Raw genomic sequence first — 21,681 nt, forward strand, 5'->3', positions numbered from 1 at the left:
CACAGAAGTTTATTTGTGTAGGATGATGAAGCTGTGCTATTAACATATGCAAAGTTCAATTTGTAGGGAAAAAAAATACATTCTTCAACCTGTTAACTAGAGAAGTGCTTCCCAATCCTTTTCACTGCACAAATGACAATTAAGATTTTATGGCTACCCAAAACCCTGAGCATATCTGTATTTCAGAAAACCTGTAACTCTTTCGAAATACACCACTGTTCCACAACAAAGTATTGATAAATCTCTGAATTGGATTAAATATAATATGGAGACTATAAATAAAAATTTTTGGCTGGTTTATGTGAAGATGTGAGACTTCAGCTTGCAATCTCTCTTCTCCCGTATGCCTACAAACTACCAAAATTGCGGAAATGTAGTTTTTCCCTCTGTACATAAATAAGAAGTCAGCTGTCTGACCATTTGAAGCTAAAGCAAAAATATCAAACAAACAAAAAAAGTCACATAAGGTAAGCCCTCGGTAAACATTTCTTACATGAGTAAATATTAGTGTTACTGTAAGAATTAAATAAGGTAATCAGAACATATACAATACATATAGAAAATATACAGAAAGTAGTCCTGAACTATCAGGACTGCTAATATTTAGATAATAATACTTATCACTTAGTATTCTTATTTTACATAGCTTCAAAGGGCAGAACTAAGATGTTTTTCCTTTAGTAGCAGTCAAGAATGTACTGCTGAACTTTCCAGTTCTAGAACAAGAAATGGAAGACAAAAAGAACAAAATGGAAATTTTAGATTTTGAAAAATGACTGAAATTTTAAAAGCAAATGGATGGGTTCAAGAACAGAATGGAAAGGACAGAGGAACAACAATGTACTTGAAAATAGAGCAGAAATAACCCAATCTGAAAAACAGAGAGACAATAGATAAATAATAAAATAAACAGAGCCTCAGGGACTTTGGTGATTATAATATATAATTAAAATAATAGAAGATTCATGTCATTGTAGTTCCAGGAGAGGAGAAAGATGGGGTCAGAAAAAGTATTTGAAGAAATAATGACTGAAAATTTCCCAGATTTGCAAAACATGTAAGCCTACTGATTCAAGAAACTACATAAGCCCCCAAACAAGAATTACACAAAGAAATCTGTGCCAAGACACATCATAATCAACCTAAAAACTAAAGACAAACTGTTTTGAAAGAGGCAAGAAAGAAACAACAACTGATCTAAAGGGGAAAGACAATTCCAATGACAGTGATAAAATTTCTCATCAGAAACCTTGGAGGCCAGAAAGAAATGGCACAATATTTTTCAATTGCTGAAATAAAAGAAATGTCAACCCTGAACTGAAACAAAAAAAGAAGGAACCTGAAAATATCAAGAAGGAATAAAGAACATGGTAAGTAAAAATATGGGTGAATACAATAGGCTTTCCTCCTCCTCTTCAGTTTTCTAAATTATGTTGATGTTTGAAGCAAAAAGTATACATTGTCTGATATGCCTTTCAACATACATAGAAGAAATATTTAAGATAATTACCTTATAAACAGGGAAAGATAAAAGAACTTAAAGTATGTAAGTTTCTACATCTGTCTAACTAGTAAAATATCAACACCAGCAGGATGTGATAAGTTATACATATGTATACACAGTACTTAGAGCAACCACTAGAAAAAAATCTTTGCAAAGAAATACACTCAAAAACACTACAGATGAATCAAAATGCAATTGTTTTTAAAAAGTTCAAATAACCTATAGAAAGGCAAGAAAAAGAAAGCAAAAATAAAAAACGGAACAGAAAACAAAAAAGAAAATGGCAAACAAGAAAAATGCAGACCAACTCCCTCATAAATACAGACACATAAATCCTTAACAGAATATTAGCAAATATAATTCAGCAATATATAAAAAGAATTATACACTCTGACCAAATGGGGTTTATTGCTAGAATGCAAGGCTGGTTGAATATTAAAAATCAATGTAGGGCTTCCCTGGTGGTGCAGTGGTTGAGAGTCCGCCTGCCAATGCAGCGGACACGGGTTCGTGCCCCGATCCGGGAAGATCCCACATGCCGCGGAGCGGCTGGGCCCATGAGCCATGGCCGCTGAGCCTGCGCATTCGGAGCCTGTGCTCCGCAATGGGAGAGGCCACAACAGTGAGAGGCCCGCATACCGCAAAAAAAAAAAAAAAAAAAAAAAAAAAAAAAATCAATGTAAGCTATCACATTCACAAGTTACAAAAGAAAAAATATCATGATCCTATTCATTGACGCAGAAAAAATTCATGATTTAAAATAAAAAATACAACTCATAGAAAGCAAGGAATGAGGAGAACTTGCTCAAATAAATAAAGGACATCAACCAAAAACCTAGTTAAGATCATACTTAAGACAAAAGGCAAAATGCTTTATGTGATGAGAATTCTCACGAAAAAGGATATCTTTATTTGTAACAGCCAAAAAGTGGAAACAAACAAAATGTCCTTTAATAGGCAAATGGCTAAACAAACTGTGTTATATCCATACCATGGAATAATACTCACTAATAAAAAGGAAAAAACTATTGATACGTACAACATAGATGCACCTCAAGGGTAATATGCTGAATGAAAAAGAAAATAACAAAATATCACATACCACATGATTTCATTTATATAGTATAAATAAAATTATAGAAATAGAGAATAAATTAGTGGTTAGCAGAGGTTAGGGACAGGGTGGGGAGGGACGAAGGTGTTACTAAATATAAAGTGGCAGCATAAGGAAGATCTCTGTGATGGTACAGCTCTGTATCTTTGTAACAGTGGTACTTATATGAATCCATATATGTGATGTCACAAACCTAAACAAACACATTGTTCCAATGTCAATTTCCTGGTTTTGATATTGTTCTATAGTTAAACAAGATATAACCATTGGGGGAAACTAGGTAAAGGGCACATGGGATCTCTATGTACTATCTTTGCAATTTCCTGCAAATTTATAATTATTCTGAAATTAAAAGTTAAAAATAATGTGTTGCTGCCTTCATAGGTATTGATAATCCCATCACTAGAAGTGTTCAAAGAAAAGCTGGAGTACCACTTGTTAGCATGATATAGTGAACAATCAGTGTAATAAAGTTACATTAAAAGAGCACTAAATCCTACCTATCTCTGATATTCAGTGATTCTATTAGTTTGAATTAAACACATTTAAATATAAAACCTGGTTAAAAATAATGAAAAGATTCACATCTTAGGCTAAGATTTTCTCCTTCACTTATCTCTACTGCAAAATATAAACTAACCCAATAGTACGTGTGTCTGTGTCATGTTGTGTTTGATGCACAGAGGAAAAAAAGTTCAGATATTCTATTTATAACATTTTCCCTACAGTCATTAAATGAATGCAAGAATTTATAAACTGTTTTATGTCACAGTTTTTCATTTGTTTAGGTTAATAAATGTTTTCAATTAAATCACATAGTATACAAAGGTATTCTTCAACATCTTTATTTTTAACTTAATCATGTTTATAAAGTCACAGCATCTTGCAACAGAAAGAGTTTTATAGCTGAAGCCACAAAACCTATGTTAAAGTATTGGCTCCACTCCTTACTAATTTTATGACTTGGGCAAATCACATGATACATTAGGCCTCATTTACATAAAAAGAGGTTAATCGTGATATCACAGATTGTTGAGAGGCTTAAGTAAGATAATGGTCATGAAAGTGTTTGGCAAATTATAGAGTCATGCCAATGTTGATGGTATCATGACCATCTTCATCATTATTAAAGTAAAATAATCATAATTTCATTCTAAATAGATAGGGAAAATTTATCTATGGCCCTTTTATTTTTCCTCTCATTTTTCTTCTTGGTATTTTACTTTCTTCCTCAGCTTGTCAGGCTATTTGTGTTGGCATTTTCCAACAGGAAACACTGCTTCTGCAAAATGTTAATAGGCTTGAGTGATATAAAGGTCCTCTAGTCAAATAAGCTTAGAAAACTCTGGATTAAATGCAATTAAATAGATTTCTTGAGTGCAGAATTTTTCCTATAGTAATGACAATATGCTTCTGTACAAGAATTATGTAATCTACAGTTTCCACAAACTTATTTGGAACACTAACCTTTCCCATAGGACAAGTGTTCCAAGAACTATACTTTGATACATAATGCTGAAACCTTCCTGGAGGGTCATTTTCCCTAAGAAAGCCATTAAAACTGATCATAAGGCTTAAGTCCTTCAAGGAAAATATTCAGTATTAAGGGAGACTAATAGCCCAAGTTAAAAAAAAAAAAGTTATACATTGGGAATATTATCAAAGGCAATGGTTTTCAAACTGTGTTCCATGGAGTTGCTTCAGAGACAACTATTGGGGTGAGTGTGGAGAACTGAGTCTAAAATGATGCCCATAATCCCCACCTCATAGTGTTTATGCCTTTGTAAAGGATCTGTGACTTGCTCCTAATCAAGGTGGTGGAATGGCATAGTGATGGAATCTCACTCTCATGATACTGTTAAAATATCCACCCTAGCTAGTGAACTTGCTCTAAGCCTCCTTTGCCTGCTTGATGAAGTAAGCCGCCCACGTGGCAAGGAAGAGCAGGCAGTCTTCAGGAACGATGGGCACCATCTAGGAACTTCAAGTTGCATCCAATCACAAAGATATGAATTCTGCCAACAATCTGATTGAACCTGAAATTAGATTCTTCCCCCATCAAGCCTCCAGAAACACAGCCCAGGCAACAACCTAATTGTAGCTTGAGATCCTAAACAGAATACTCAGTGAAGCCATGCTGAGACTCCTGAACAACAGAAATTGTAAGGTGGTAAAATGTGTTGTTTTAAGCCACTAAGTTTGTGGTAATGTGCTCTTAATGCATTGCCAGCTCTGAAAGCAGCAGATTTTAAAGATAGGGACCAAACCATAAAAGTCAGTAGATCTAAGGGGCCAGATACGCTTCAACCAACTCTCAAGTTCCAAAACAAAACCAAAGCTAGCTAAAATGCAATATTTGAAATAGGAAGGTAAATTATTCTCCATAACTAGCTTATTTTTTAAACATCTTGCTCCTTTGGTATTACCAATGTATTCTTCTTTAATAACAAGTGACTGATTAAATGATTGTACAGATTACACACATCAGAATTCATTTTAATGATTACACAGTGTGAAACTGTTTTAGGATCTGTGGGTGCAAATAGGACCTCAAGAAACTTACATTCAAGAAAGGTAGACAGACAGGTAAAATATACGACAGCACAGCTTAGTGTAACATACCTTAATATATATCCATGCTATCCTATTTCATTACAGCTAAGTTGCTATCAATTAAAATATGCACAATTATTTTATATATCACTAGAAAGGAAAAAATGCTACCATTAAACGATGCCAAGCATTTGATGGCAAAAAGAATTTATATTTTCAAAATGTTATAATGTGAAAAAAATTTGCTTCTTAGTATGAAAAAACTATGGCATTTCATGAAAAATGTTGATTATTCAGAAAGGGGAGAGATTTTTTAAAACTTAAGAAATGCTTCACTATAGAGGTGATATTTAAACTGTACCTTGAGAGATGCAGTAAGATTTTACTTATTGGAGGATTTTACTTTTTTAGAGGAAAACAACTGGACAATCCTGGCAGAGAAAAGAGAATATATCAAACTACTGCTGCCAATATGAATATATATAATATATTTGGGAAATGGCAGATAGTAGATTATTAACAAGTAACCTTTTCCTAGATCTGTAATTGGATATTGTTTCATGATCTGGATCAGTAGTTCTCAACCACTATGTTGTAACACAGTTGTAAAGTGTGTCACAAGTAATGCTACTACTGATAAAGTAACATAGTTTACAAACCAATTTTTAAAATAGAGTAAATCTTAAATTAGAATAATTTCAACTTTGCATCTATATTAATGTAAATCTCAGTTAATGTCTTAAGTAAGAGGGAAAGGAAAGGAGTAAAACTACCAAAAGAAATTAGAAATTGTCCATCAGTAGGAAAGCATTAAGGCCTGAGTATGAATTATGTTTCATATTGTAAAAAATGTTTGGGAATTGTTGATCTTTATTATCAATTCACATAACTAATTTCATCAGATGTAAGACAACATTGATTGCTTTATGTATTACCAAGGGAACAAAATAAAATGCTGCAATTCTGTCCTAATTTCGGAGAGGAAATTAAAGACCAGAAAGTTAAATAACCTTCCTAAGATTACAATGGGATCACTGGCAAAGCCTTGAAAAGAACCTGGTGTGTGTATTTTCAACCCATCGCTCTAATATACCATATTGCTTCTCTCTAAAAAAGGATAATTAATAAACTATCAACCACATTAGCTCCTCAAAGGCTTACTAATTTCTTAAGGAAAGGAAATGTCTTTCTTCATCTTTGCCCCCCTCCAATGTCAAGCAGTGACTGGCAAACAGTCAGTTCTCCATAAAAACTGTTCTTACTGACATAATTGTTATACACCAATGTGTAGAATGACCACCTATCCCCATCCGATACCTGCTTTGTTCTCCTGGAAAATTCTATTCAACCTTCAAAACTCAATGCACATAGCAACTCCTCTGTAAAGTCCTTCCTGATAAGTCAAGGTAGAATTATCGATACCTTCTCTAAATTACATCGATGTCTCGTATTAAATTATTTCATATCTAACATATTGTATTCCTCTTGTTTGCTTACATGCATCTCTCTCAAGCAGAGAGCACGCTGTGTTCATCTTACACATAACACTTAGCACAGCATAAGGCACACAATAGGCATGAAATACATTTTTTTCCTACTGATTAAACAGAATTTGAGAGTGAGGTTTGAGAAAATATCGGTATTATAATCTGTATCTTATGGAAGTTTAAGCAGAAATATGCTTTCTTTCACATCACCATATGTTTCATGAGTTAAGCTAGATTCTTACCAAACTCATCATATCTGAAACCTAACAGTTATTTCTCTTTAATGACTTTTGCATTATTAATTAATTCTAATTTTCATTTCTCTTCTGCTAATCTTTACTTAGCATTTATAATTTGAATATCAATCATTTGATTTGGGTCTTCACTCTTACAAATATTTTTAAAATCATGTTTATACAATTTTTAACTACTGGAAACCACTACAAAATAGAATAAAATCAGGAAAAAATATTAGCAAATGGTAAGCATGCTTTCCTAAATCAATATATTTTCATAATAAGACAATGAGTTTTAATGGGCTCTATCAGTTATAATTCATAAAACTAAATAACTATGTTATACTTTTTTCTGAACAAATTTAAAAGCTTTCCAACACCTAAAGCAGTCAAGGCTACTATTAATAAATAGCATGTAAATTCAAACATAGAATGGTGGCATTATGTACTTCTAATACTAGTTACTTAATATAATTCAAATTGTGTGCGGTAATCAAGCTGATATTAAAAGTCTTGCGTCATGGGGAAATTCACACTTAAATACAATCTTAATTTCATATAAAGTCTACCAAAAGGGAATCTGCAGGGGAGGGGGTGAAGGGGAATGGGCATTTGGTTGTACAACATATTTTCCTTTTCTGTGAGTTCTCAAGGTAGCCTACTATTAAACAAAAAGTACCTACACTAGCCCTTCTAATTTTCTAGCGTTAGAAGTATTTAATTAATAGAATCTGTTCCTCGATATGTGATTTGAACAAAATAGATTTATATTATAAAGGTGGGTTGGATTAAAAGAAAAGGATACACAATTTACGAGACTACCTGAAATATAACAAATCTTGACTGAAGGCACCACACAAAAGTGTCAAGTGCATGAAGTGGGGGTACATAACAGAGGAGCAAAAGAGAAAGAGATGGGGAACAGGAAAGCCTCAGTGGGAAGCAGAGAGATACAGAGAAAAAGAGGAAGGACAGAGAGGGAGACAGAGCACATGGTGGGGGCATATGAACCAGCTCAGCAAAAGGGTAATAAAAGAAGCAAAGTGCAATGACAAGTAATTTTTCCAAATATAGGTAAGTATAATTGGATCACAGAAACAACTGCAGTTGTCTCAAAATACATTAGATGAAGACTATTTAGCCAGCATTTAGTTTATTTTTGTTTACTATTTCATTCAAATAAATCTGTCAAAGTGAATGTCAAATTTCTCAATCAATAGAAGTTAACCAATGGTCAGAATATACTATTGATACCTACATTTGAATATACTTGCTTGGCCTGTAATTCAAAATCAAAGTTGTCTTATTTAAAGATGGTACACATTTTCACTACAAATAAATGTATTCCAATATAGCAGTTTGGTAATATCAACACCACAAGTGCATTCATTTCAGTTTTTAATAAATAAGCAGAAAAGGGAAAAATTTTATACAGCATACCTTAAAAAGCATTTATTATTTTATATAATATTTGCAAACGAATATGTGAATCAGAGATCTTAATTCATTAATGTTACTGATATTTTGGAGACGAAAAGTTTCCTTTTGAAATTTTTATTTTGTGCTAGTGGCCATTTTACACTATAATGGAATCCCTCTTTTGTGCAGAGTAGCATTGCATATGACAGAAAATAAAGATAAATCAACTAGGAGACTTCTTGCTATATTTTGATATCAACATTTTTAAAAAATGTTTTGCATCTATTGGATATAGTAATCACTTAAGTAGCCTGTCAAAAGTTTTCTCAAGTAATGAATTGTCCTATTAGATTCCATTAAAATGTTAGTCTTGAGAAACTTCCTGAAAGGACTGTTACAAGTTAAATGCTTATTTCCAGCTTGTAAAGATTCTGGGAGGCTATGTGATCTGGGTAAGGTATGCATATCAAAAGGAGATAGTAAATGAATGACTAGTTTAATTTTATTTGAATTTTAATGCAAATATAAAGATGAAGCATAAAGCATAAAAAAAGTCAACACCTTAGAAAATTTGATGGTGTTGTGAGGAAAATGTTATGGGGAAATGAATGTTGTTATAAAGTAAATAAAGGGTTTTTTTCACATTTTTTAGGCATTAAGCATGACCTACCTAATGCATAAGATTATATTCACAATATTTTTTGATACGTACTCTGAGAGTGCATGGCGGATGATCACTAAAGATGGAATACAGTTAAGACAACTTAGTTAACAGTTTCCTTTTATCATTTTTATTACATAAACATTATGGCCATACTAATGAAATTCTACTTAAAAATTTTTTTTACAAACTGTTGCCCCCCAAACTTCTAATTTATCCTTATTTCTTTCTAGTTCCATATGCATATCTCATTTTAACATAGCAGATATAACTTTTAATTCAGCTTCTAAAATAAGTTTACATTATAGCCTGGATAATCTTCCTTGCTACCATAGCCTCCATAATTATCAAAACTTCAAATAGACTTCTCCAGTTTTGCACTATTATAACCCTTACAATGAACACTTTTGGCAGGCATAATTGGTTCTCTACCCAACAATTACTTCCTATCCCCTTAGAACTATGAACTCTAAGCCAATCTTGATAATTCTAACTCCATTGCTAGCGATTAGTTAGGAACTGGCATGAGTAACAATTATGGCCCAAAAAACACATGAAGAAGTATACAGAAGAGGCTTCTAGAAAAGTTTCTCTCAGTTTCAAATGGGTATTTGAGTACAGGATGCTTAAAATTGTTATATCCCTCTTGTAAACACAAGGGGACAATACTCAGAACAAAATCTTAGTGGATGTTGTTGTATACCACCCGTATGAACCCCTCAGAACTGCACTAATTCCTCAAGCTGCCCCCAAGTGTTGCATGCTCAGTGCTCATAGCTGAGTCCTTTACCCAAGAAGTTATGCTCCCTCCCCAGGGGGCAGCCATATGGAGCCCTCCTGGCCCCTGCCTCAGTTAGGTCATCTCTGAAGATCTACACCAGCTTCAAACTCCTGTGGGATTGGTTGAGGTATCTGTTCACAATTTAACTTCCTCTTCAAAGTCTTTCTGCCCTTATTCCCTCACAGGTGTTGTTACTAATTTATCAAGTTCTAACAGTGGTAATTACAGTAGTCCCCAAACAGACAGATTTGGCATTTGGAAGAACTAATATTCCTCGGCCTGTGGGATTAAGAACTATCATAATGGGGACTACCCTGGCGGTCCAGTGGTTAGGACTCCACACTTCCACTGCAGGGAGCACGGGTTCGATCCCTGGTCGGGGAACTAAGATCCCGCATGCCGCGGGCCTAAAAAACAAACAAATAAACAAAAACTATCGTAATGGGCCAACTGGAAACCTCTGAAAATACCCTCCCCAACTGGTAAAGATTAAATAAAAAATAAGGATGCATCATCCTGCATCCTTATTTTTTATTTAACACATTACATCCCTGTTTTATTTCATTTTATATTTTATTGAAGTATAATTGACTTGCAATATTGTATTAGTTTCAGGTGTACAACATAGTGATTCAATATTTTTATATATTACAAAATGATCAACACAGTAAGTCTCATTACCATCTGTCACCATACAAAATTATTACAGTATTTTTGACTATATTCCACATAACACTCTATGAAGAAGAAAATTACACAACTGAACCCGCCTGAGTTCCAGACTCACAAAATCATGATAAAGGAAGAACTTCTGGCTCAGTGGCTTGTAGTGTCAACTAGTTCTTGGTACAAAAAACCAAGTAGAAGCTTGGATGAAATTGTCAAGAACAACAATTGCATGGCTGTGGAAATCAAACAAAGCTACATTAAAAAATTGAGAAAAATGCTAGAGTTTCAGAAAATAACAACAGAAGTCTGTTACCTTCTTACCTGGAGCTGCTCCCACAGCCCCCTTCTGGTATACATACATAAAGGATCAATAGTTTCAGCAGCACAAGGCTGGCTGGGAAAACCAGCAGCTTTGCTACTTGACTTGGGGTGGGGTGAAAATCCATGGCTCTGTCAGCTAGAAGAAGCAAACCCAATAGGAAAGAAAGAGAGAACCAGCAGCTTAGCTAGCCTCAGATTGCAGTCGCACATACGGTGAATAGTAGACCAGCCAGAATTTGACAGGGAAGCCCTGGAAATGAGAAACCCACAGAAAGAAAACTTGATAAACTCTCCACACATATCATACTGACTAGGAAATTATACCATGTTCAGGGTAGATCCTGAGATACTCCGGTAAAAAGTAAAATCCAAGCAAGTGACTTGAAAACTAGCTGAACTCCGAATGTGTCCCCAACACTACACACAGATTGATTAGCAGAGGGTGAAAGCCTTAAAAGCTGAGAATATTTGATCACAATTTCTGTCCAAATCTCTAGCTGGCAATTAGACTATGCAGACACAGCAGCGACCCATCGGAAGGTAAGCCTCTTACCACCAGAAAAAACTGCAATGACATATGCAAAGTACTGAGAGAGGGGGAAAAACTCTGTCAACCAAGAATCCTATATCCGAAGAAATTATTCTCCAAAAATAAAGGTGAAATTTTAAAACTTTCCCAGATTAAAGCAAAACAAAAATAGGCATATGTCTTTTATACCACAGGATCCAAGTACCTAGCTTAGTGGCTGGAACTGGCTCCTTAAATTTGCTGAATCAAATATATAAAAAGATATAATTTATTGTCACTTATTATTTCTTTGAAAAAAATAAAGTTTAAAATTAGAAACACATATTTCCTGTTTCCTCAGTAAAATTTGGAGACTTGCCCCCTCTACTATCTCAAGAATAGGATATGAGGCCCAAATTCTAGGTTAATCAAAACCTAGGTATCCTTAATAACAAAGCAAAGGGCAATGGTCCCATGGGAAATAAAGTTTTTCTTTAAAAAATTCTCAACATGTATAGAGTAGGATATGCTGATATAAAGTGGCTTTTACAATCACCTGTAAGAAAAAAATTTAAACTTGATTGAACTGCTGACTCTTTGAACATTGTGTGCACATTCACGCATGCACACACACACTTTTAAATATGTGTACTACTGTATAAGATATAATCATATCTATTTTTTAAAATTTTTAAATTAAATTTATTTTTTTTACAGCAGGTTCTTATTAGTTATCCATTTTATACACATCAGTGTATACATGTCAATCCCAATCTCCCAATGCATCCCACCAACCCCCCCCGCCACTTTCCCCCCTTGGTGTCCATATGTTTGTTCTCTACATCTGTGTCTCTATTTCTGCCCTGCAAACCGGTTCATCTGTACCATTTTTCTAGGTTCTACATATATAATCATATCTAAAATGCATTTGGTTTGAAGAGACTGAAATGTATTCCATTCATACTCATTTATTCTAAACCTAGAATTTTAGCATCTTTTTGTTCTCTTTTAGTTTCCTTTTTTTGATGTCCTTCATCTTACATACAGTCTAACTTTTCTTATCATCTTGATCATTCATTAAAGTTCACAGTTTTCATGATCTTACTATTTTATTCAACAATCCATTCCATGAATTAATGTAATTATATATTTCAAGACTTGGACAAAAGTATCAGGAGCATCTTAGATCCCTATGAAATGAAACCTTCACTTATTTTTAATTAGATCCTCTGTTGAAAGAGTTAACAACATTCTTGCACTCTAGGATTCCATGCTTATTGTGTCAGGCTGACTTTATTTGCTCCTGAAAGAGATCTTTACCAACCTAAGCCCTACAAAAAGAGGCAGATAAGCAGTACCAGGGAGAATGGGGTTAAGGATGGCAATAATTTGAGCTGCCCTTTTGCTTTGAAACACATCTCCCCATATCCCAAGTAATTCCTCAAGAAGCCCTTCTCATGGATACATCCTAGAAAGGAAAACAGACAGCTCCAAGTTCAAGCTAACAAAAACAAAATTCCATCCTATGTACAATTTTCTTGGATGAGTCAGCTAGCATAAATGCAGTCAAATTTTCAGCACAGTTCTTACTCCTGTTCCACAAAGCTGCAATTCTAGGGTGATAGGAAATGCTTTCATAGTTCATGTTTCATACTCTAGTACTATAATTATTGATATTTAATATCTTTTAGTTGAATGATATAAAGAATGAATGAATCTACTGTATACTTCTCAAAATACTGAAATAGACTTAGACCCAGCTTTTATGCTATTTCAATGCTTTTGTAAGTCAAATAAAATTGGTTTGTAAAACATTTGTAACACCATTAGGGTATTTGCTCTGATATGCCTCTTACCAATTAATAGCAATATGTCCTTCACAAAGCTTTGTATTTTTCTATACATTGAACCAATTTCATCATTAAAATTTTAAAGCTATTCTAAATAGCAATATCTAGGCATCATCTACTATATTCTAGTTCAATTTAACAGAGACTTCAATGTAAGTTAAAGGTTAACATTTCCTATTTACCATACTAACTTCAACAACTAGTCTATAATTTAACTCTGCTTTTAATTTTTCATGCAGCTAGCTAAACACCCTCTCAAATATCCCACAAACTGAAATCTGAAATATTTTTCCCTTGATATATACTAGATATGTTTCTTGGATACTAAGTTTTCCATTAAAAACAATCCTTTTTCTTTTTTATTTTTATTTTTTTATTTTTTATTTTTTTAACATCTTTATTGGGGTATAATTGCTTTACGATGGTGTGTTAGTTTCTGCTTTATAACAAAGTGAATCAGTTATACATATACATATGTTCCCATATGTCTTCCCTCTTGCGTCTCCCTCCCTCCCACCCTCCCTATCCCACCCCTCCAGGCTGTCACAAAGCACCGAGCCAATATCCCTGTGCCATGCGGCTGCTTCCCACTAGCTATCTACCTTACTACGTTTGTTAGTGTGTATATGTCCATGACTCTCTCTCAATCCTTTTTCTTTAGGCAAATGCTTAACATAGTGTTTTATCCATAATTAACAAGGAAATATTTTTGCAACTACAAGGAATTACTATCTTAAACATTTTACATGTTGCAATTTATCAAGAAACAAAAAACTCTCCTTTATTCCTATTTGTAAATCTACCTTCTGGCTATGCACTTACAAATTAATTTTGAGTTAGTTTAGCTTCTTAATATGCTTAGATATCTATCAGGTGTATTGTGGTATTCACCAAAATAAATTACAGAAATATTATAAAGTTAAAAAAAATAAATAAAAACATGAGAAGTATACAGTTAAATATTCAACTGATTTGGGGATGAATAAAGAGTTTCTAGGGTTAAAAGGAATGGGAAAAAATCACCAAATATGCAAAGACTTAGCTATACTAAATTCAGTATTTCCAAATGACCAAAGAAAATTAGTAGCTAAACATCAAAATGGGAAATACATTTGGAACAGATGACAGTTAAATGGGTTAAATTCTAACCATACAAAAATATCTTATAAACCAATAAGAGCAAAACTAATTAATACCCAATAGGACAATGGGTAGAAGAAATAAAAGCAATGAACAAGACAATTCATAGAAGAATATATCAAACACCAATAAACATACAAAACATTCATCTTCACAATAAAATTCAAATTAAAATGACAGATACTATTTTTTTTTTTTTGCGGTACGCAGGCCTCTCACTGTTGTGGCCTCTCCCATTGCGGAGCACAGGCTCCGGATGCGTAGGCTCAGTGGCCATGGCTCACGGGCCCAGCCGCTCTGCGGCATGTGGGATCTTCCCAGACCGGGGCACGAACCCGTGTCCCCTGCATCGGCAGGCGGACTCTCAACCACTGTGCCACCAGGGAAGCCCGACAGATACTATTTTTTGTGGTCTATTCAAATGGCAAAAATGTGGTTTATCAAGACTGAAAACTCAAGCACATCTGACAGGAGAATGGAGTGTTATAATCTTTCTGGAGAGCAGGTTGGTAATCTGAATTAAAAGTTTAAAAGAATCAAAGCACAAATATGTATTTGTGAAATACTCAGAAAACAGGCAAAAAATTATGTATAAAGATAGCCATTATAATATTATTTATACCAGCCACTGGAAGCAACTGCAATGACCCCAGATAGATGAATAGTTTGTGGTACAGCCTTATGATAGAACATCAGTACAGCCATTTAAAACATTTCTGAAGAACATCTAAAGGCTTGGAGAAAAGTTAATGGTATGATATCAACTGAAAAAAATCAGAATACAAAATTATATAGTATGATACCAATTTTGTAGATTTGTAAAATACACATGCATTGGAAAAAGGGAAGAAAATACAACAAAATATTAGCAATAGCTATATATGGGGGAAAGGATTGCGGATAGCTTGTATTTCATTCTTTACACTGAGCAATTTTTCAGATGTTCTATAGTAAACATGTTGCTCCTTTTAAACGGAAACACACAAAAAATGGTATTTTTACAACTATAGCTAATAGGTATTTTTAAATATGCCATCAAGTGATACAAGAACATTTTCAGAAACAAAGCAAAAACCAATTCTTAAAAATGTCAATAGACTTTTCTACTACATGAATTACCGAAAATATTCACTTTTTATAACTTGAAATTTTCTTCACATAACCAGCATCATTAAAGAACTTAAATGTAAAAGTAGAAATGTCTAACAATTAAATGTCTACTCAGAAATACAACCTAAAAAGAAAACCCTTATCTAATGAATTACAGGAAAATGTGTGATTAGAATATAGTGCTTACCTTTTTCACTTACACTTTCACTTTCAATCTCAACATCATCGCAACTTGTATATTCCGGTGTAGAAGCTAATTCCTCCTCTGAACTGCTCAATGAAACCTGGCGCATTTTACCTCCTTTCTTTGATTTATGAGGCTTTGGTGGTGGAGGTCTCACTGACTCTGACTGGTCAGAACTGAGAGAATCGTTCCTTAACATTGTTTCCATTTTTTCACGTTTTGTTTTCCTTACAGCAGAGCTGGGATCTAAGTGCTGTTGTTTCCTTAGCGAGTCAGTACGTCTCATGTCTGGTCTATCAATGGGTATTGGACTCCTCCGGGGGGTAGGAGGACTATGGTTTGTGGTCCTTTGTGGATAAGAACTTGGTCCCTGAGCCTCTCGAGTTCTTTCCATTGAATAAGATCGCTGATTTTCCATGGCAGCTCTACGTTCAGATACAGATCTTTGCCTTGATGGTCGTTCCATCCTTAGCATAGAAATCCTGGAGTCTTCCAGTTCAGCATTTGCTAAAGAAACATCACTGTGCCTTCTCTCATGCCTGGCTCGTGACACTTCAGCATGGATACGCATTTGTTCTTCATAGGGCTGTGGCTTTACTGGATAACGGGCCAAATTCGGATCACTTCGATAGCGTGCCTGGTATTCCTCCTCTCTCCTTTGTCTTTCATATTCATCTCTGCTCTCTGCATCCTCATCATCTACAATATATTCTTTGGAATGTCTATGACTTCTCCTGTTGGAGTCCCTATAATTTATATGATCAGACTCTTCATAAAACTGAGGTTCACGTTGAGACCTCCTATCAGCATAATCTGATGGAGATCTAGGCATCGCGCTGTCCGAAGTAGCATACTGTGAATATTCTTCTCTTTCTTCCCTTTGGTCGTATCTTCTATTCTGATCTCTGGACACTGATGGACTTCGTTTCCTAAGTAACCAAAGAAAAAGAATGAGGAAAAGAGCAGAATTTAGGCAATTTCACATTTTACTGATTCACTGGCAGGTTGATGGATAAATTCAAATACTTCTTTTGCTCCTTTTTTAAAAATTTCATTTAAAAATCAGACCATAACAAAAGTTTTACTAATATTCATTTTATTCAGTTCAAATAGGAAATTTAAAAGGTACTTTTAATATGCTTCTTAAATGCCTGGCACGCCCATATGGAATATACATTGGTCCTGAAATTAGATAATCAACATCATACTCTACTGCAGCAAAAGAACTTTTATTCTAATTTCTTTGCTTGGCTCAATACACTGAAGCTATCTCCCAATTGTTATTCAGAAGCTTAGAAAAATTCCATCTTCCTTTCTCTCTATTCCTGACACCTTGATTTCATAGTCACTTGAAAACCTGATGAAGCCAAACTGATCCAGCTCAAGAGTTGAATGCTTTCAACTGAAACTAAGGGCTGGCTCTTAAAAATCATTTTTCATTCAACATCTACCTAGATCACTCTTAGTATCAGTTCATCTAAATCTTCATCTTATCATTATATCTCCAATCCTTTACTGCTCTAACTTGAGATAATCAATTTAAATAAATACCAACTATAATGATTTGTTCATTTAAAAAAGAAGTCAGAAAGATCTGCTATTTTTATTCCATTTTCATTAAATTAAGGCCAGCTCCACGACACTTCTCTGTCTTCACAGCTGACTCCTAATATGTCCTTACAGACCCAGAAGAAGAGTGTTTGTTAAGTTTTCAACCTGCCCCTCTAACACCAGTACAATCTGGTAGAACTTGCAATCACACATCATACTCTTTGCCAACAAAATATTCACGCTGTCCTCTTCTCTGGCACAAACTCAGATAATGGCAATCACTAGCCACGAGAAGCAATGGAACTGGAATCCTGAAGATGACAGAAAAGGTTTCAAATAACTGTTACAGAGATTTTGCCAGGACAAATGAAATAGTGGGGTCAGATGAAGTTAAAGATGACCAAGATTAGATAGCTCAGTTGAGAATTTCTGACAATATTTTCTTGATTCCAAAAGAAAGAGCAGAGAAAGGATACACATGGAGTGACCCAACCCAGCAGCAGCATCATTCTCCTCTCAATCCTCTTTTGTATCACCTAGTCCCTTTCCCCCATATCTGGAATGCAGTCTGCTAATGCATCAGTTAGGGTTCCTTAACAGAAACAAAAGTCACTCTAGGTTTTCCAGGGAGTCAGCGTTTCAATATAGAAATCAAAACTACACAACTGTTGAACCTGCTAAGGAATGAAGGTCAGAGAAGATAATGCTGTTCTTAGCCTGGAGAACCAAAGACAGGGTTCTCAAAATGGTCATTAGGAAACTGCTGTGAATTCGAAAAGTCTTGAGGAATTTGCCACCAATTACCTCAGCTGCCTACAGCATTAGGGTGGTCAATTAAAAGGAGTTTCATCTAGGAGCCACTAAGACTTTCACATCTGCCTATCTGCCTGCCAACAACTCTGCTTGACAGTTATGGTTTCTATAACTCTTCTACCTTTCAAATCTCACACATGTGCATTGCTAGGGTTGACTCTAACCTAGAGCCATAAAGGGAAAAGTACTGCAGTAAATGAAGGAGCTGGCCTGTTCCCTTAAATGTTTTATGATTAAGCAAGTGTATGCGCTTTTTTTTTACATTTACATATAAAACATTTAGGACTTAATTACAAATCTTTTAGGTTCCAATTGTTACATAATACCATAGATTCCTACAGTTTAAAATATACAATCAAAACAGAGCACTCAAAATAAATTATACAGTATTAACCTACATAATATCCTATTTATGTGTCTGTCATGCATAATTCATTTTACTTTTTGTCATTATTTTTATACATATGAATAAAGAAAAAATACTCTAGTATGGTAGCAATGTATCATGAAAAGAACACTAGAGTTAAGGGATCTGGGTTTCTTAGTCCTACTTCTGCTATTAACCAGTTACTTGAACCTATAAAGCCATTTAATCTTTGAGAGTCTGTGTTTTAAAGTGAGAGACATAGATTATACACATTAACTCAAATATTATTTTAACAAATATGTATTAGGTAAGAACTAAATGCCGCACACTATAATATAGATTAGGAATACAGGAATGATTAAGAGATGACCCTTATAAGAAGCTGAATGATTCTAAAACCTTCTTTCATTTCTTAGAGATTATGATCTTATAATATTGATACCACAACTTCATCCAGTTAATATGCCTAAATGAAAGCTTAAAGCATCGCAAAAAATAAGGATGCTCTTATCAAGATGTAATTAACTGACTAGTGCCAATTTTCAATATACTCACATCTCATTAACTAGCTACTTAGTACTAACTATACTAAAAATATATATACTAACTGAGATAAGTGAGAATTTCTCTAGGGAACTCTAAAGAATAAGCAATTAAATTAGTTCCTTCTCAAACTGACCATCTAACATCCATTAGATTAGATGTAGAATTTATGTTAGGAATCCAAATTCATTTCAGTATGTTTAAAATAATATAACAAGTTTTTTCAATCTAAGTTAATAAATTTATTTTCTCTAAAACTGTGTTATTCATAAATCTAATTTAATATAAACAAATTGATACTGTTTCAAGAGTAAGGCTAGTGTTTCTCAGATTTATATGGTACATAAGAAAAGAATTTTTTAAATCTCATTTAGCGATTGCTTAATAAAATAAATTTTAATTTCCTTAAAATTCAGTATGGACTGAATAGGAAATTTTATAGCTATATATAAGCATATGAATTTTGGAAACATAATAAAAAAGGAAGTAAAATGTGATTTGCTAAATGAAAGCAGTATTATTTCATTACAATAGGCCAGTAAGAGCAGCTCATCAGCTAGAGCTCACTTTTGTGCCTTTGTGTTTCCCCAGCATATTACTACTCATCCTACAGACAATTACCTAACTAGTGTTCTGTACTGTCCACTAGACTTCAAATTTTGAACCAGAAAGGGCTATGTCTAACACACCTTTGTACCTCCAGTATTTATTCAGTCACTCAACGAATATTTATTTAGTGCTTACTATGGGCCAGGTATGATTCTGGTTGCTGGAAATGCAACAGAAAAATGACACATAAGGTCTCAGCCCTCAAGAAGTTCTTTCTAGTAGGGAAGACAGACAGTAAGCATATAAACAAATTAAGGTAATTTCATATAGTAATAAGTCCTATAGAAGAAAACTGAAACAGGGTAGAATTACAAAAAGTGACTGAGTGAAGCTACTTTCAATAAGGAAGTTCTTTCTAAAAAAGTACATTTGAACTAAGACCTGAAGAGCATAGTTACATGATATGTAGCCCATTTATATAAAACATACAGCTTTGCTGGAGAAGTTTTGGGTATTCTCATTAAATTGCTATTCTTTTCTTTTCTTTCCCTTATTATTATTTTTTTTTACTCAAAGCTGTTTTATAAAATATAAATTTACTGAATTCTTAATTGTTATTTTATTGAATCTAGGATTTTCCAGGGTAGTTCATCTCTAGAACCCATCTAAAAGCAGTCCACAAAGCCTTTTTCACATGCTCCTCCCTTTCAAAAGATTTCATGCTCCCAAATGAGTAAACTGTAATTTACCATATTTGGTAAATACTTCATTATATTTTATTTCAGTTGAAAGTCAAAAGAAAAACAAGCAGACTAAATCAGAATGAATGGACACTGGTTTTACAATATTATCAAAAATACTTACATGCCTAAGATTGTTAATACAAATTAATCTCTAAAATGTGGAACTTAAAGCCATACAAGAAAGTGAAGTAAAAAATTTCAGAAAATGTTCAGGGAAAAATTGGATATTTTGAAGGACGGTCAACTTAATGATGGCCTTCTTCCTCACTGCACTTCTTCCCTAGGTAATCTGACCCACTTCTATCCAGAAATGTCTATAATACTCCTTAAATGTTAAGTTTCAAGAGAACAGGCAACCTGGGTCTAAGGAGGATGGCAGATAGTAGGTGCTCAATCTTCTGAATTAAAGAACCGACCGATTAATTCTCCCTTAGATTATCTCTACTTTTCATGGCTTGCTCTCTTTTTCTGACTCAAACCCACTGATGTGCTAAAATAGTCTAGATCTTCTCTTTCCCCTACTACTCCCATGGCAGTAATAGGGCCTTAAGTGCAATGAAGAAACTACTATTATTAGTAGTGTAATTTATCTCTATTGTATGTTAATTTGGCTTTTGTTGAACTTCAGACTATTGTTTATAAAATGACTTCTTTGGCAAAAATTTATTTTGAGTGTCAATCCCTTTAGAACTAAACAGTTAGAAAAAAATCTCTTTGTAAATTAGGGATTTCTAGTAATACATTTAACATCATGCTGGGTATGGACAGAAATGGGGAGAAAAAAAGCAACACTTCATTCCTGAGGAATTAACATAAATTTTTGAAAGTAAATAGGGTAAAAGTGAATATAGTGAACCTTTATAACACAGGAAATATATATTCCATTGTATTGATAAATAAAAATATTCATTATACAGTTCAATTCTAAAAGAAATTCTATTATTAATTAGACCTTAGCAAGCTATTTAAGTGCTTTTTAAAGATCATACCTTAGGAAAACTGAATCCAATATTAAATCCAGCAATCACTTTGTTCTAGAGATTATAAAATTTGCCTGAAGCATGTGAATCAGACTGTAGATGCTGATTTGTACTGGATTTAAGTAAAAATAGAACACTGGTCATGATTTCTGAAATTGGGATGACTATTGTCACTGTTGCTTAACATAATTTCTGAAATTGGGATGACTATTGTCACTGTTACTTAACTCTATGCTTTCAGGTAGAGTACTTGATAGTATATTTATTAAAGCCATGTTAGAAGCAAGGCAAGATTTTATTCTAAGAATACTCTTACCAAACAATGATGAATCTGCTATCAGTTATTCTAAAATATTCAAATACTCATCAAAACAATTTTTACCAGTCATATCATTAATTATTTCATATATACTTTCTTAAACTTAAAATTGCTATATATCTTAGACACTATATTATTTCAGAAACTGAAGAAAATCCATGAAAATATAAGTACTATATCTCTAACCTTTATTTTCCCTACTGGCCTTTATAAGCAGGCCCTAGCATTTATTATTATCAAATGGAAAACATTTAATATGAAGAAGAATATAGTGATAAT

General features: G+C 33.8%; 1 protein-coding gene across 38 annotated transcripts in view; it reads right to left on the reverse strand.

The window, feature by feature from the left end:
• RIMS2 (regulating synaptic membrane exocytosis 2) overlaps window positions 1–21,681 on the reverse strand; it is a gene marked incomplete at its 5' end in the record, with an annotated part of 603,587 nt that overhangs the window by 249,860 nt on the left and 332,046 nt on the right. For 37 of the 38 annotated variants that reach the window (XM_079901300.1, XM_079901311.1, XM_079901281.1 and 34 more), the window contains one exon: window positions 15,541–16,466. In XM_079901300.1, coding sequence (XP_079757426.1) covers window positions 15,541–16,466 — 926 coding nt within the window. Of the gene's footprint in view, window positions 1–15,540; window positions 16,467–21,092; window positions 21,291–21,681 lie in introns of those variants that run through there. The other variant, XM_079901301.1, reaches the window with a different exon arrangement.

This window comes from Stenella coeruleoalba (genome assembly GCF_951394435.1).
Source record: "Stenella coeruleoalba genome assembly, chromosome: 17".
NCBI lineage: Eukaryota > Metazoa > Chordata > Mammalia > Artiodactyla > Delphinidae > Stenella > Stenella coeruleoalba.